Source organism: Lygodium microphyllum, chromosome 17 (genome assembly GCF_053477565.2).
Source record: "Lygodium microphyllum isolate KBCC chromosome 17, Lygodium_microphyllum_v1.1.10, whole genome shotgun sequence".
In the NCBI taxonomy this organism is placed as follows: Eukaryota; Viridiplantae; Streptophyta; class Polypodiopsida; order Schizaeales; family Lygodiaceae; genus Lygodium; species Lygodium microphyllum.
The window spans coordinates 30,355,762-30,368,398 of record NC_141151.1 but is presented as its reverse complement, the minus strand read 5'-3'; the positions used below and the strand labels follow the sequence as shown (position 1 = coordinate 30,368,398).

Sequence of the window (12,637 nt, the reverse complement as noted above, 5' to 3'; positions counted from 1 at the left end):
ATAATAGCTCATTCGACAACATTTTATTTTCATAGATTACATGTTACCAGCAGGAATTCGGAGGCCCAGTATAAGAGCATTAGTTTATGGTTTCGATATGGATTTGTTGCAGGTAATCTAGAGTTTGCTTTGAGTCGTGCAGAGGTCCAGCTTTCAAACCCAGACTATGCACAAGTGGGACATCTACCTTTTATTCGGGCTACAGTTCAACAAATCAAAATGGCTGATCTTATACTTTTAGTTTTTTTGTTGGTGATGACAGTCATTATGTTTTCTCCAATAGAACAGTAGAGTTGTCTTTTTCTGTCTAATTCGAGAGAATATGATTGTTTCTATGTTAGGTCAAAACTTTAGATCCTGATCATTAATTGTCTATACTCTGAAATTGCAGGAGCTTGTGGTTTGACCATGCAGCACTAGATTGATCTGGCATAACTTCATCACTGTTTTTCTTTGTTTCATGGAGCAAAGTAACTGTTGTTTTTCCTCATCTTCTCATCTGGCATAACTTGATCACTGTTTTTCTTTCTTTCATGGAGCAAAGTAACTGTTGTTTTTCCTCATCTTCTCATCAAGTGGTTGACCTCGCCCAGCTTGGGTGCTATTGGGATGAAAGGCACACAATTCCTAATAGTGTGCTAAGTATGGCTTGCTTTAATAACCTTGTCATAGGAGCTGGACAATGCATCAGCTGCCAGACATCTTTGCTCCAACATCATTTTTTTCTCAGATGGGGTGGCCATGACCTGTTTTTTACGATGCAGGCCGACAGCCCTAGGTAGCAATATACTCCTGCTCCACGACTTCTCTCCCCCATACAACCGAGACTGCTTGAGAGGCTTTTTTTTTTCCTCTTCAGAGAAAAGTGAAAATTCTATTAACACACCTCAGAACAGTGTCCCAATGCAAAAATCAATTACAAAGCAGCCCTGTAAGGGACTTCCATATCAAGAATTATATAACAAGGGGAAGTCTATTACAAAGCTTGAGTAAATAGCCAGTCGCGAGGTCTATAATGACAAACCATGTGGGTCTGGAAGAGGAAAAAGGTGCCAGAGTCCCATGTCCTAAGAAAAGCATCTCTCCTCTTCCTCATAGTCTCCGAGCTGCCCTGTATTCTCTCCCATCTCCCATGAAGCGTATGCACAGTCTTTGTCCAGATCTTGGAAAGAGTCTCTGCAGTAGATATGTCCAATAAATCAATAGCTTGGCTACATCTGGCTGTCCATATGTACCAAGCAATAATGCTAGCTATGGGCTCCCATTTGTGACAATGTCCCTGAGCCCATACCGTCTGTGAGAAATCTGGCATGAAAGTCCTCACAAGCTGCTCCAAGATGAGATAAGCCTGTCACCCCTGTACATCCTCATACCCACAAGCTGGGCCTCTGTCAGTGACCCATGCAATTGTTCCCCACGTAGCAATCATAGAATCTGTCGTGCCATGAAACACCATCGTAAGGGCTCTCCTCTAGACCTCTTGTGCGTGGGCAATCCCATAAGCAATGCCTCTGGGTCTCCTCATGCTCCCCACATCTGAGCTCCAGCTTGACTGTTGAGCATATGTACTTTGTTGTAAAATTCCTTTGAGAAATGTAATTAGCCACCTTGTCACTGCAAAAAAAAAAGGTATGGCTTGCTTTTATAAGCCCCTCTTTTTCATGTTCCTTAGTGTACCATACAATGAGGATGTTTGTTATAGACATGGTGTACATAGGTTTGGGTCTTACAGGTCACTTTTGCCTTTTGAAGACATTAATATTTGTCTTTCGGTTTGTATATTGTCACTATGTTGCCATTCCCATTCCCCCCCTCCTCCCTCTTTCTACCACCTGCCCCTTGCACCACCACACAAAACAAACCCAACACACACACTCATAAAACGGGTGAAAAAGAGAAGAAAAGCTTATTGCGGTACGTTCACCCCTGAAACGGCGTGTTTCAGCATGAAACATTTCACTCTTGGGTAGCTCCTAACTGAAATGCCACAAGGAATGCCAAAAAACACATTTAACATACATATGCTCAGCAGGTTTTTAATAGAAATTGTTTTTCTCCCTTGGAATGAAACATGTATACCAAATGTTGCATACTGAAACATTTCATTAGTGAAACATGTTTTGCATTTCACGTTTTGTGAAACACACTTCATGGTCACCATGTTGAGAATCCTCTCCTTGGACATAAAGGGACTTGAAGAGGTTTCTTTATATTTTCTCAGCTTCCAAACGTCATTCTATCCATTCATACTTGATTGTTGAATAGCAATTCGTATTTTATATTTGATAGTTACTGAACATATTGATGAATTATGAATGATTTCTCCTTCAGGAAAGACTGCCTCAAATTAGTTTATTACTTGCAAGGGTGTGTGCACAAGCATGAGTGCTCATAATTCAATAGATTTTTAACTTAAAGTTTTGTTAAAAGAGAGTCTTTCCAGACCAAGTATGAGCTGACTCAGGAACACACAAATGCATTTCAACCCCTGTTTTGTACTACTCTATCAACTTTTTTGTATCATCTTATGTAAAAGCATATTACTCTTTGCTCCGGCACTAACTTTTAGTTGTTAAATCCCCTAGCATAAGACTTTTCTTCCTTGCAACAGTATTGTTTTGCATACTCTCAATGCTCTGGTGTGCTAGTTTAACTTTGTAGTCAGTAGGGGTATAAAAAATCATTTTATTCTTTGTTCTGGTTTTCATGGTCTGTGCATTATTAGAGCTGTGAAATCTTGGAGCTAGTGATGCTATTCTCAGTTTGAATAATGTGCCAAACATTGTCTCCGCAGTTTTTGGCTTTCATGTGCCCTGGACATCGAGTTAAGGGTTTGCACCCTCCAACAGGTTCGGATCCTTCTATTTGCCCAAGACCTATCCTTGGCACATATGATGATCATGATTATGGCTGGTATCAACTCATCCCGAAGTCTGCTCTTTCAGTTTCTTTTGATTTTCAACTTAAAACCTTTCTAGTGGCCCAATGGGGAATTTGAGTGCTGTAATCAGATTTTATCCACTTTTGTCCATGGAATACAATAAGGATTTGTTGTTCCCAAGTGCTGCTTGAAACTAGCATCCTGTTTGTACTTCAGATGCATTTTCAAAATTACAATAATGAAATAGAGAAGCTATAATAACGAGCTCTAGGTCGCCACTGAGCTACTACTAATTTCCCTGAAGCTAATATTGGAAGTAACTGAGCTCATTTGTTCCCCTACACAATAACCCATGATCCTCTATCATTGCTTCCTCCCTACTATTGTTCTTTCTTGGGTGCTTCCTGCTGTTTCCAGGTTTCCCGGTCTCCTCCCATCTCCCCATATCAACCTCCTCCACACCTGTTGCCTATTCTGATCTCCTCTTGCTGCTAACAATGCCCTTTTTGCTTTTTTCTCCACCTTGTAGCTGTTAAGCTGCTCAGAATTAACCAGTTAATATCAAATCATGGGATAATTTCTTTCAGCTCGTACAGCGCCAAAACATTTTTGAGATAAAACTTATGTAAATACAAAACTGGAGAGTTTTTGGAACAAATGGCTCAAAAAAAGTTCTATAAAAGTGATCCAGTGTCTGACCACTGTTCTCATCCCTGAAGTGTACTCTACATCCCTTGGTTTTACCTGCCAGCATCCATCACCCCTGCCATGCAACCTGCTGCACCCTGATTTCAATCTCCAACAGGACCTGCCCTGCCTCTATGACATCATCCATCAGCTGGCAACCTGATTTCTTGCTGTGGATGTCATCCCCTGCTGCTGGGACAGCCTGTTGGCATGTAACTTCAGTAGTTTTCCTTCACTCTGTTGAGCTAAGAAATGCATTCTATGCTGATTAGCCTCTTAAACAGCCCCAAAATATGCTTATTTTAGGAAAAATGCAAAATTGGTCCATGGTTTGAGAGAGTTTTTGTGAAACCCTTATTTGGGAGGGTCCATCCACATGTATAAATAGACAGGCTGCAGTCTTCATCCCTTCTATGCAGGTTTTTCATGTTCACGTGAAGATCTTCGCCATCAGTCTTCCTCCATGTGGCTGTCCAGCCTTTGTGGCTGCTGTCATCACTGTCTACTGCTCCAACCCTTGGCGACTGCCCTAGCCAGCCATCACCAGCCCCGGTCGACTTCTTTTTTGGTTTGTTTGGCAGTTTCAGCCATTGCAGGCATCCTCACGCATCTCCACTACTATCGCTAGGCATTTTACTGCTTCCAGTGATTTGTGTTTTGGTCTTCTACATCCTCTAACATACTCCGACTAGTGGTTACAACACTCCGGACCTGTCTTTGGTGGACATCACACTCTGATATTCACTGCTCTGGCCTTGAGCATTCTGTATACTCTTATTTTCATTTATTGCGTTGTTTCATTCACTTCAGAGTTCTCCTTCTCTCTGTGTTTGTGTTTGAGTTTTTGGATTTTTGAGTTTTGCATTTTGCGTTTAGGGTTTGAGTTTTGCATGTTAGTGTTTGTGTCTTTGTGTTTTTGTCGTGGTCGTACACTCTGTGTTTCTTGAGTCTAAACCCTAGCAATTTCTTCATGTGGTATCAGTGCCAATACTATTGTAAAGAGTATCTTGCGAATATTGTGGAGTGCTAGGTTTTGTGTGAGGCACATGAATGAGTTGTAACTGAATCACAATGTCTTAGTCACCTTCTTCTTGGGATGGCATGATGACTTATCATGCTTCTCCATCACTAGAGGCCATGAGGAGGATAATGGACTCGGCGAGAAAGACGACATCCCACCTTCACCTTCACCTTTTTTGTTTTCTCCTATTTTAGATTTTAGTCTCATGACAGAGGAGTTCGAAGAGTACTTGCGCATCACGTATAGTTGATCTTACACTCCTTCTACCAATGTTGGTACACCATCTGGACCCGTGGGTGAGGTTGGCTCTCTCTTTGATCATGAAGGACATACGACATTTGGGACGAGTGGTGACCCATCTTCATTTCAGCTAGGCCTAGCGTCAGGGGATTACACTTCACATCCGTATCCTCCATACTAGGAGTTGGAACCTCCATTTCTACTCCTAGCACATTCTCATTCTCTATTCCATACTCACACTTTTCTCTCTCTTCACATTATGGTACATCATTAGGGGGGATGCCACCCTTAAACATTGTACCATCCACTTATCCTCATGTATCTTTGCACCATGGGGCCTTGTTACAGGGCATTCCACCCTTTACCCAAGTTTCCTCTACCTTTCTATCAATGAGTACATCATTTCCTAGTGGGATGGTTGTGATGGGCAACCCCCTCACTACTCCTAATCACTCGTCTCCTTTGACCTCTTAGATGCAGGGATTTTCATCCTCTGCTTATGGTATGCCATCTCAGATTCCTTGGGTTACTCCTACATAGGATTCCCATCCTTTGCTCCATGTGTCCATATCCCTCCACCATGGGCTTTTCATGTGGTTACCATGCCTATACCTAGTCAGCCCATGCCCACATTTGGATCCACTATGCACACTTCTCGTATGCGTGGTGGGCACTTTTGGGATTTCTCTTCAAGTGTACTCCACTCCCCCATCCTATCCACCCTATCCACCCTACCCCCACCATTACAGACCTTATCTATCTCCTAGCACTACCACTCCTATTGCCACGGCCAAGAATGCCTTCATGGATAAGACTCATTTTAATGGGTTGAATTTTACCCGAACTTCATGCAACAACTGTTTGAATCTGAGGGACTTTGGGGCCTCGTTGTTGGTCTAGAGCTTATGTTGGACCCTGGATTAGCTCACCCTGATCTTATCCATCAATGAAGAGTCCGCAATGCCACAACCAATGTTGAGTTAACGCAAGGGTTGCTTCCTAAGTTCCACTGCCAATTATAGCATTTTCTCCTTGCATCTAAGCATTGGAGTCATCTCATTGACCACTATGTGGCGCGAGATCGGACTCGAGGTATCAATCTCAATTTTGAGCTTTAGGAGTTTTTCATTAAGGAAGGGGATGATTTGAAAGCTAAGTTGGCCAAATATGGGCAGTTACTGGCTGAGTTTGCTACTACTGACTCCACGAAGTCAGACGACAATTAGGTCATATTCTTCTGGAACAAATTGCCTAACAATACTTCCATTTTTTCTAGCACATTATCTCACTGCATAGATTGTTGACCTTCTATGAGTTTGAGTGTTAGTTCTTGCATTGTGCATGGTGGTACGATCAAGTCCACAAGAAAGCCTCCACATAGCCTTACTCTAAGCAGAGGGGATTGGTTGTCTTTTCTTTGGGAGGGAAAATCAATAGGGGCAAGAAGGCAAGCCAATCAAAGGGTGATGCCTGTTTCTCAGACAGAGAAACAAAACCTATCTAGCAATTAACTCGTAAAGAAAAATAGGGTTTGCACACATTGCCAGAGGTCAAGCCATGTGGGTGAGGAGTGTTGTATCAAGGCCAGGGTCTTCCACCTAGAAAACCACAACACAAATTTCGATGAATACCTTTGCTCTAGCTAGCCAATCCAGTGGGGCTACGCCTCCCACTACGGCACCATCTGCTTCATCTGCCCTAGTGGCAACTGGAAATATGGTACGCGGACAGCCTCAGCAGCCTATATCTTTCACTACTCAAATTCAAAATCTTGCTGAATATTCAGATCAGCTATAGGCCGAATTTCTACATTGCTTAATGGAGTAGTTAACTGAACATTTTGTTCATTTATTGAAACTCTAGTTGTATCACCAAAATAAATGGGCAGCAGCCCTTCAAACATATCATTTGTAGCCAGATCTGTGCCAAAACTGGTAAGAGATAATTCTGATTTTTCATAAAAAATCACATCCCTATTGACAAAGACTTTCTTGGAAGCGCGATCATACAATTTGTATCCTTTGCTCTCACTAATGTACCCCAAAAATATGCACTTGACAACCTTGTTGTCCAACTTCTTTTTTTACTTTGGGAATATGAGCATATGCAAGACACCTAAAAGTATAAAAGTCACCAACTAAAGGTTTCCGACTGTTCCAAGCCTCAAAAGGTGTGACATTTTTCAATGCCTTGGTACGGCATCTATTCAAAATGTGTCAAGCACATATAGCTGCTTTTGTCCAAAAGCCATGTGGCAGATTCTTAACTTTTAGCATACATTTGGCCATCTCCATGAGTGACCAATTTTTCTTTTCTGCAACCCCATTTTGTTGTGGAGTATATGCAATAGTATACTGATGCACAATGCCTTTCTACTTCAAAAAATTATTCGGCAAATAAGACTTGTATTCCCCCTCTTGTCCGAATGGAGAGTCTTAACCCAACAAACAAATTTATTTTCCGCAAGTGTAATAAAAGCCAAAAATGCATTATATACCTTTGACTTTTTTACAATGAATAGACCCAACAAAAGCGAGTAAAGTCATTAATGAAGGTGACGAAACAATAACATCCACCCAATGACTTTGTCTGCATAGGTCCACATACATCCGAATGCACAATTTGTAACCTGGCTGTTGCCTTAAAAGCAACATCATGAGGAAAAGAGAACCGACACATTTTTCCCAAAATGCATCCCCCACAAATATGCTCAGGAGGCTCTCCAAGAGAGAGAAACCATCTAACATTTGAGTATGCTCGATAAGCATCAAATTGCCATAGTTAACATTCCCCATGCGAACATGCCATAACTCCGCCTATGACATAGCGGAAGTAATAGTGGATGCCAAATAGACTGACTGGTCAATCGAATAAGTATCTAACTCATAGAGTCCATGATATAATGTGCCAGTCAATATCAAAGTCAAGAATTCCTTATTCCTGACCATGCCTTTGTCATCATCAAATGTGACCTGCATACCACATTTTGCCAAAGAAAAAATGGATAATAAATTATTCTCTATCCATGGCACATACAATGCATAATGCAAATGGAGAGTGGAGCCATCAATGGCTTTCAAGACAATCTTTCCCACTTCTCTAATAGGGTAAGATGCATTGTTGACACATTGCATAGATTTGCCAATAAGAGCTGCAATAATAGAGGTAAACAAATCCGTGTGGAATGTAATGTGCTTAGAAGCACCACTATCAAGGAACCAAGTGCTAGCATTCTCTATAAAGTTGAATGCTCTATTTGCCTAAGAAAAATCATACGTGTAGGTGTAAAAACAATAGTCACGGTCAACAACAAAAGACGTGGACTTTGGAGCAGTAGGAGGTGCATCAAAAATAGACATCCCTAACTCTTTCTTCTCCTTGGCAATGCGTTTCTTACATTCTATGATGTAGTGACTTGGCTTTTTACAATAATGGCACTTGCCCTTCTTGGCTTGGGTGCCCCCTATTTCTTGTTACTCTGTGAAGTACCTGAACTTCGAGAACTCTGCGGAGTATTTCTAGATTGGTTGCCCTTGCCCTTCTATTTTGCTATAAAAGACTGTTTAGAGGATACTTCTTCTAGGAACAAACTAACCAATTGAAGAAAGGTAAGTGGCTATGGAGAAATTTTCATGATGAGATTTCAGGCCATGTGAAAGGCCAAATAAGAGGGTGGCAAGGAATTCAAAGTTGTATAGATCAATTGTGCATCAGAACAATACTCATCTATATTCATTAACTGCTCATGCAAGTCTTGAATTTTGTTAAGATGATCCTACATGGCATCACCTTTATCCATCTTTACATTCTCATGCTCCTTTTTCAAGAAGGAAATGCGTCTCATTTTTTCTAGTAAACATCTACTCAAGTGTGAGCCATGCTACTCGTGTAGAAATAGCAGATCGTATATGCAAGATTATGGACCGTTGAACTGCCAATGCAATCAGTGACAATGCTTGGGCATCTTGAGTGTCCCAAGCCTTTTGTGCAGCTCTTCTTTGCAGGAGTCACAACTCTAGGATGGAATTCTTCATCACTAACATACTCCCATAGATTTTTAGCAATCAACACTTTCTTCATCATGAAGGACCATAGAAAATAGTTGTTGCCGTCCAATCTATCCTCTTTGGATACATAGGTGAATACATCACTTTGTCCTTGATTGGCCATGATAAATGTCATTGTTTCAAAAAGCACGAAAGCAAGAACCAAAGCTGGAACAACCTAGAAATCTACAAATTTTGAGAAATTACAGTATACACCAACCTATAATTAGCAAAACTGTGACTCACTTGATCACAACTATCCAATATGCTGAAATTCCCACTAATTTCAGTGAATAGCATGCTGTCCAATGGACAAACAGTGCTCAGCAGCATGAAAAATACAAAAGCCCCAAAATATCGCTGTCCAAGATGCAGAATTTCAGTGTATTTTAGACTGAATCTTAAGTACATGTGCCAATGTTTGCCAAACATCGAAAAGCCCCAAATTTTTTTGGCTTGAATCCCAAGAAATTTCTGCAATGTGTGTGCTCAAAGGCACTTCCAAAAGCAAAAATACACTCCTTGGGCAAAAGCCCCTTGTTGTAGCTTGGATTTCCGAATAAAAAATAATTCTATGTACTTGTTATCTTCGAAATGTGTGGTGTGGTTGAGTGGGGAGGATGCCTAAATTGACCAGAAGGTGGTGGTGGCTTGGTGGAGTTGTGTGGAGCTCGGGCGACAGCTGGAGGGACTCTCGGACCTGGCAGAGGTGGTGGCGGGTTTGATCGCTAGTGGGCAGTGATAGGGTGGCGTAGTAGAGGACAACCCGGCGGAGGAAGAGTTAGAGGCGGCGGCGAGAGGTTGGCAACGACATTGGTTGTCTCGGCAGAGCTGGCACCAGGCGGAGCTAGTGTAGGTTGGTGAGCATGGTAGCGCAGGAGGACCAAGAGTAGTAGGCGGTGGATCCTGCAGGGTGGCTGACTTGTGGCAAGCTATAGAGTTGTTAGTGGTAGTTGCTTTTGGATAATTGCTGTGGTGCAAGATGAGCAGGAGGCAGAGGCTGACAAGCTTGGGGTAGCGAGCTTGGAGCTGATTGAGCCCGAGCTCTGATAATAAATGTGAGAGAGGAGATGGCAACTTTAAGTTGGAAGTACATAGTAGATAGTAGAGAGAGTGAGAGTGAAGACACAACTCGACACACAATACAATTTCCAAGTGTGTAAGTGAAAGTAAAGAGTACATCCCTTAGACCTTAGGGTTGTTAAGGTGTGTTCACACCTGAGAGGTGTAAAGTATGGTAAGTGACCAAATTGTGTAACATAAACACACAAAATAGAACATAATGTGACTGGGGAAAAAAACCTCTTGTATGGAGAGTAAAAAATGCTTCAGTGTCTTACTGTGGATCATCGAGACTCCTCTGTGAGCGTAGGCGTGAGTGAAACCCGACATGGGGAACTCTTGAGCTGGCTCAATTTTGATATTACTTGCTTGTCTTCATGAGAAAACTTGCATTTTTCTGCTCTAGGATTTTGCTAGGCTGCCATGTCATCACCAGCTGCTATGTTTGGCAGTTGTCTCTCTCCTTGTTGCTCCATTTGACTCAGATCCACACGTCTTATGTTACATTTGCTGCTGACAAATGTCTTGGAGGCTGCCCTGCTACGTTTCAAAATCCAAAAGGAGTGCGATACACTCTCTAGCTCATTACCTTTGTCTCGGTCCTTGAGGCATGAGAGTTTAGGGTACATAATTCCTTAACTGTAGAGTATGTTTGCTGCATGAGCATTACATTATATAGATTCACTCATTTATGATCTTCAATGTGTCCATTGTCTTTGAGTTATGCTAGCCCTAAGTATATTCTGTTCAGTTTATGCTTTGTTATACTCTTGTATTTGTGTTTTTGTTGTTATTACTTTATATGGTATTAGAGCTAGGATCTCTTTGAAGAAACCTCGGCCTTGGATCTGAAAGGCCTTCGCAAGAAGCAGGAACAACAGGAGGGCAAGATGGCTTGGAACATGACATCACCACTTCATTGTCCTAAGCCAAATTTGTTGAGAGAGAAGCAAGAATTGGTCACACTCCTTGCTCCGTCATTCTTTGGCATGGTTAGAGAGACTTTGGACTACCATGGAGTCCAAAGATTATACAAAATTTAAGAGCCGAATGCAACCTCATCCTCATGTATTAGGCTCAACAACCTCGAGGACCTATTGTCATCGCTTTAGTTTCCATGTGCTAGGTGATTGTCCTCTATTGTGACAACTAGAGTGCTATTGTACTAGTTGGTAACCCGATCATTACACCTCGGACATGGCATGTTGGAGTATATTTCCATTTCACTAGAGAGCAAGTTGAGCTAGGCACCATTCACTTAGAGTTTGTGTGTTCATTAGATAATTTTGCAGTCATATTGAAATTTGACCAAGGTGGTTAATCGGTCGATAGTATAGTATTTACTATCCAGGATCGGCTTGGGTGCTTCCTCCCCTTCCTTCTTCAGATAGATGGGGAGAGGATGCTTTCCTCCAACTTTCTGTTCAGTTTGAGAGGGTGTTATTTACAACTTTTGATTAAGACATTATGTATATTGTACTTTGTATCTTCATCTGCATCATCAATGACCATGATTATAGAAGGGCGCTTGGGCAAATGAATCATTACCATGTGAGGGCACTGTCCAAGTGGCACCATTGCATTGCATTTTGCATGAGCATGATCCCTCTTGTATAATTCTAGTCCATTAGCATTCTATTTGTCTAAACATGCATATGTGTGTATTTATCCCTTTTCGGTCTTTGGAATTGTTGATTATTGGATCCACCATATTCGTGGCATGGCTCATGACAATCTTTGAGGTAGTCTTCCTTGCTTGCTTAGCTTGTCTAGGTTGCTTTTTGCACTTCTTTTTTGTCTCTCCACATACCCACCATAGATGCTTTTCATAGCTTATTTTCTTCGTCAATGACACCATGTAGTGGTTGGGATAGGCTTGTTTATTCTTTGAAGGTCTTGGGGTTTAACCATCCCTATTTCACCTTGAGGCACTGTTTCTCAATCGACCAAAAACTTTTTTTGAAAACCCTCACTTGATGAGAAATCTTTTGAAACCCAAAACCAAAGCCCTTAATAGAATAAAATAATATATAGATATACTTATAGTCCATTGTGTTCCATCGGCCTTTGTAGGCCATTGGGTAGCTGATGGGCACTCTTTGTCTGATGCTCTACCCTCTCAAGGGTGAACACCTGGGCTCCCTTGGTAAGATAACCATCACCTCTATAGTCTTCGTAGGTCACTGGGCAGCCTAGGTGCACCCTTTGCTCGATGCTCTAGCCGCTTTGGGGTGGAACACCTTGGGGAAAAGAAAAGAAAAAGGGCTTGGGCTTGTTAACATTCCCTTTCTGGTTCTAGTGTTTGGCTTGAGAGGGGGTGTTGAGCTAAATTACCATTAGCTTTAATTAGATAGCCCCAAAACTTAATTTAATGAATGAAATTTACCCATTTTTTAAAAGTGGGAGCAGTTTGAGAGAGTTTAAATGTCCCACATGTAAACAGTAATTTGGGAGGCCCCAAACTTTCTATAAATAGATAGCTTGCCCTCCCATTCAATCAATCTCGTTTTTGCACAGGCATTCTAGCCACGCTGCCCACATCGTCTTTGTAGAGGACATCTTAGCCAAAGCTGGCCATCAGTGTCTACCACACTCGGGTGCCTGTATCCAGCCTTCCATTGCGGTTTGCTGTCCACATCAGCTGTCACATGTTGCCAACTAGTCCCAAAATCTGTGTTTGGTGGTGACAATCTGTCTACT

At 41.8% G+C, this 12,637-nt stretch overlaps 1 protein-coding gene across 7 annotated transcripts in view; it reads left to right on the top strand.

The window, feature by feature from the left end:
• LOC148021740 (uncharacterized) overlaps window positions 1-12,637 on the top strand; it is a 265,301-nt gene that overhangs the window by 29,052 nt on the left and 223,612 nt on the right. For all 7 annotated transcript variants that reach the window (XM_087697266.1, XM_087697265.1, XM_087697262.1 and 4 more), the window contains 2 exons: window positions 113-174; window positions 2,795-2,913. In XM_087697266.1, the coding sequence (XP_087553392.1) occupies window positions 113-174; window positions 2,795-2,913 (181 nt within the window). The remainder of the gene's footprint in view (window positions 1-112; window positions 175-2,794; window positions 2,914-12,637) is intronic.